At 38.9% G+C, this 1,890-nt stretch overlaps 1 protein-coding gene across 1 annotated transcript; it reads right to left on the bottom strand.

Annotated features, from left to right (window-relative positions):
* Positions 1 to 6: 6 nt before the first annotated feature.
* LOC111662932 (heat shock 70 kDa protein 4L-like) lies at positions 7 to 1,578 on the bottom strand. The gene is made up of 5 exons (XM_023416975.2): positions 1,434 to 1,578; positions 1,199 to 1,306; positions 907 to 1,026; positions 484 to 645; positions 7 to 395 (listed from the first exon to the last, which is right to left on the bottom strand). Exons 1-5 carry the CDS (start codon positions 1,551 to 1,553, stop codon positions 207 to 209), a joined length of 699 nt encoding a protein of 232 aa, XP_023272743.1. The 5' UTR covers positions 1,554 to 1,578; the 3' UTR covers positions 7 to 206.
* Between the last annotated feature and the right edge of the window lie 312 nt (positions 1,579 to 1,890).

The following is a 1,890-nucleotide window of genomic DNA, read 5'->3' as shown; positions in this document are numbered from 1 at the left end:
GCACATCATTGTCACACATAATTATGAAAGGGTGAAAACAAAAACCTCAAAAGGTAAAGTCCAAAGAGGGGCACAAAAAAACAAATCCACAAAAGTGGCTGGTGAGGATTGAGAAATGGTCCCATGTATAGATGTTTCTACTGTCTAAATGGTCAGTGATAGTAAACGCAGTGATGGTTGCAGAGGGTGCTTTTCAGACACTGATTTCAGTCCACCTCCATCTCTTTTGCACCAGGCTTTGTCTGCTGGTTTCCCTTTGCGTCTCCCTTCCCTTCTGCTCCTTGCTTGGCTGTCGGGCCATTATGAGCTCCACTGTTTTGGTCATTCACTTCGGGGGCCTCCTCCACCGTGGGCTTCGGCCGGTTCATCACTGGGTTACATACGTTATCCAGTTCCTGGTGAGCAATAAGTGTAGAGTATGTCAGCAGATTTCATCACAGCTACCTGAAGGAATAATACAATCTTAAATAGTCATTCACATACCTGTATTTTGGCAATGATGTCTGCTACTTTAACAACGGGATCTTGAGTTATGGCAAGTTTGCTCTGTGCATTCATCTTGCTATTCATCCAGCCCATGCTTTCATTCACACACTTCTCCACAGTGCTCATTTCCTCTGCGCTCAAATGTAGGTATCGCTCATCCTGGGAGAAAGTTGGTGACAAGAAACATTCATTTTAGAGGTCTCTACTTCATTCATTTCTACAACATAAATAAATCCACCTCTATGGTTCTATCTATGAAATAGTGTTCATATGACACAAACATTTAGAAAGTCAGATAGACAGCCACGATTCAGCAACAGAACAGAAGTTTTATTATGACACTTAAAGAAAACAATCTTTAAAACACACTATTTCATTTTTTATTACAAAGCAGCGTATCACTAGATAAAAAGGATTTACCTTCTGCTTATAGAAATCCACAAACTTCATGTAGAGTTGCAGTTTCTTTCCCAGCTCCTCAAAAGCCCTCGGCCTGTCCTCATGTTCTCTGTGCCGATCCTGAATGGGTTGACCCAGCCTCTGGAAAACAATACAGTTTATGTTAATGCTGATAGTTCATGTCACTTTCAAAACTTAGAAATATTTAAAATGTCTTTCGGTTAAGTTGTTAAGCTTTTTGTTTCAAGCTTTTTCTAGTTTGTAAAATCTGAAATTGAAAATAGAAATTTCCTTGATACAGATAAAGACAAACCTTGAGTGCATCTAGCTTCTCCTCATAGACTTGTTTGGGTTGGTCCTCCCCATCCTCATACAGCCAGTTCTCTGTGTCCTCCAGCATCAGCGTCAACCGGTTACCGTCCTGTCAGTAAGGGCAAAACATAAAACAAATATTAAATACAGTCATTTTACAGTACAGCCGCACAGGTTCTAAATTACACTACCCTTTACTACGTCAAGGTGAAAGTATCTAAGCGAGCACCACTTACCTCCTCTGTGATATACTTCTCATAGATCCCACACAGTTTGTCCCGCAGATCATATACATACTCCTCCACAGCATTTTTAGCATCATTCAGCTCTTTCACCAATTTGTCCTGTACAATCATCTGACGCTGTGAGGGGGGAAAAAAACACACAAAAAATATTCTTCTAAGGGTCAAAAAATAAGATATGGTATCAGTCACAGAAGTAATAAAATATAATGTAATCCAAGTAGAATCAGAAAACTGTGACATCAAAAATGATATTAAAAACCTTTCTGACACGGTGTGTTGTGGTTTACACAAGGATACCGGTTACATGAGAGGGTATAGATTTGGAATACTAATTATATTTTCACCAATAAATATGTTGAAATGGGTGCACTTTTTTAAAGATAATCATTCGGCCTGTAAAGATTCAGAATGCTTGGTAATTACAAAATTTAATTTAATCTCAAAATCA

Source organism: Seriola lalandi, unplaced genomic scaffold (assembly GCF_002814215.2).
Source record: "Seriola lalandi dorsalis isolate HSWRI2012SDOR001 ecotype SW California unplaced genomic scaffold, Sedor1 jcf7180002000776, whole genome shotgun sequence".
In the NCBI taxonomy this organism is placed as follows: domain Eukaryota; kingdom Metazoa; phylum Chordata; class Actinopteri; order Carangiformes; family Carangidae; genus Seriola; species Seriola lalandi.
The sequence above is the reverse complement of the archived record's forward strand: the minus strand, read 5'-3'. Positions and strand labels throughout refer to the sequence as shown.

What these genes read in the sequence shown, in the direction of transcription:
- LOC111662932 (XM_023416975.2), bottom strand. Translation starts at nt 1,553, where the DNA reads ATGATTGTACAGGACAAATTGGTGAAAGAGCTGAATGATGCTAAAAAT. An exon ending in AGAAGTATATCACAGAGGAG is followed by an intron (nt 1,307 to 1,433) that starts GTAAGTGGTGCT and finishes CCTTACTGACAG; the next exon opens with GACGGTAACCGGTTGACGCT. An exon ending in ACATCATTGCCAAAATACAG is followed by an intron (nt 396 to 483) that starts GTATGTGAATGA and finishes ATTGCTCACCAG; the next exon opens with GAACTGGATAACGTATGTAA.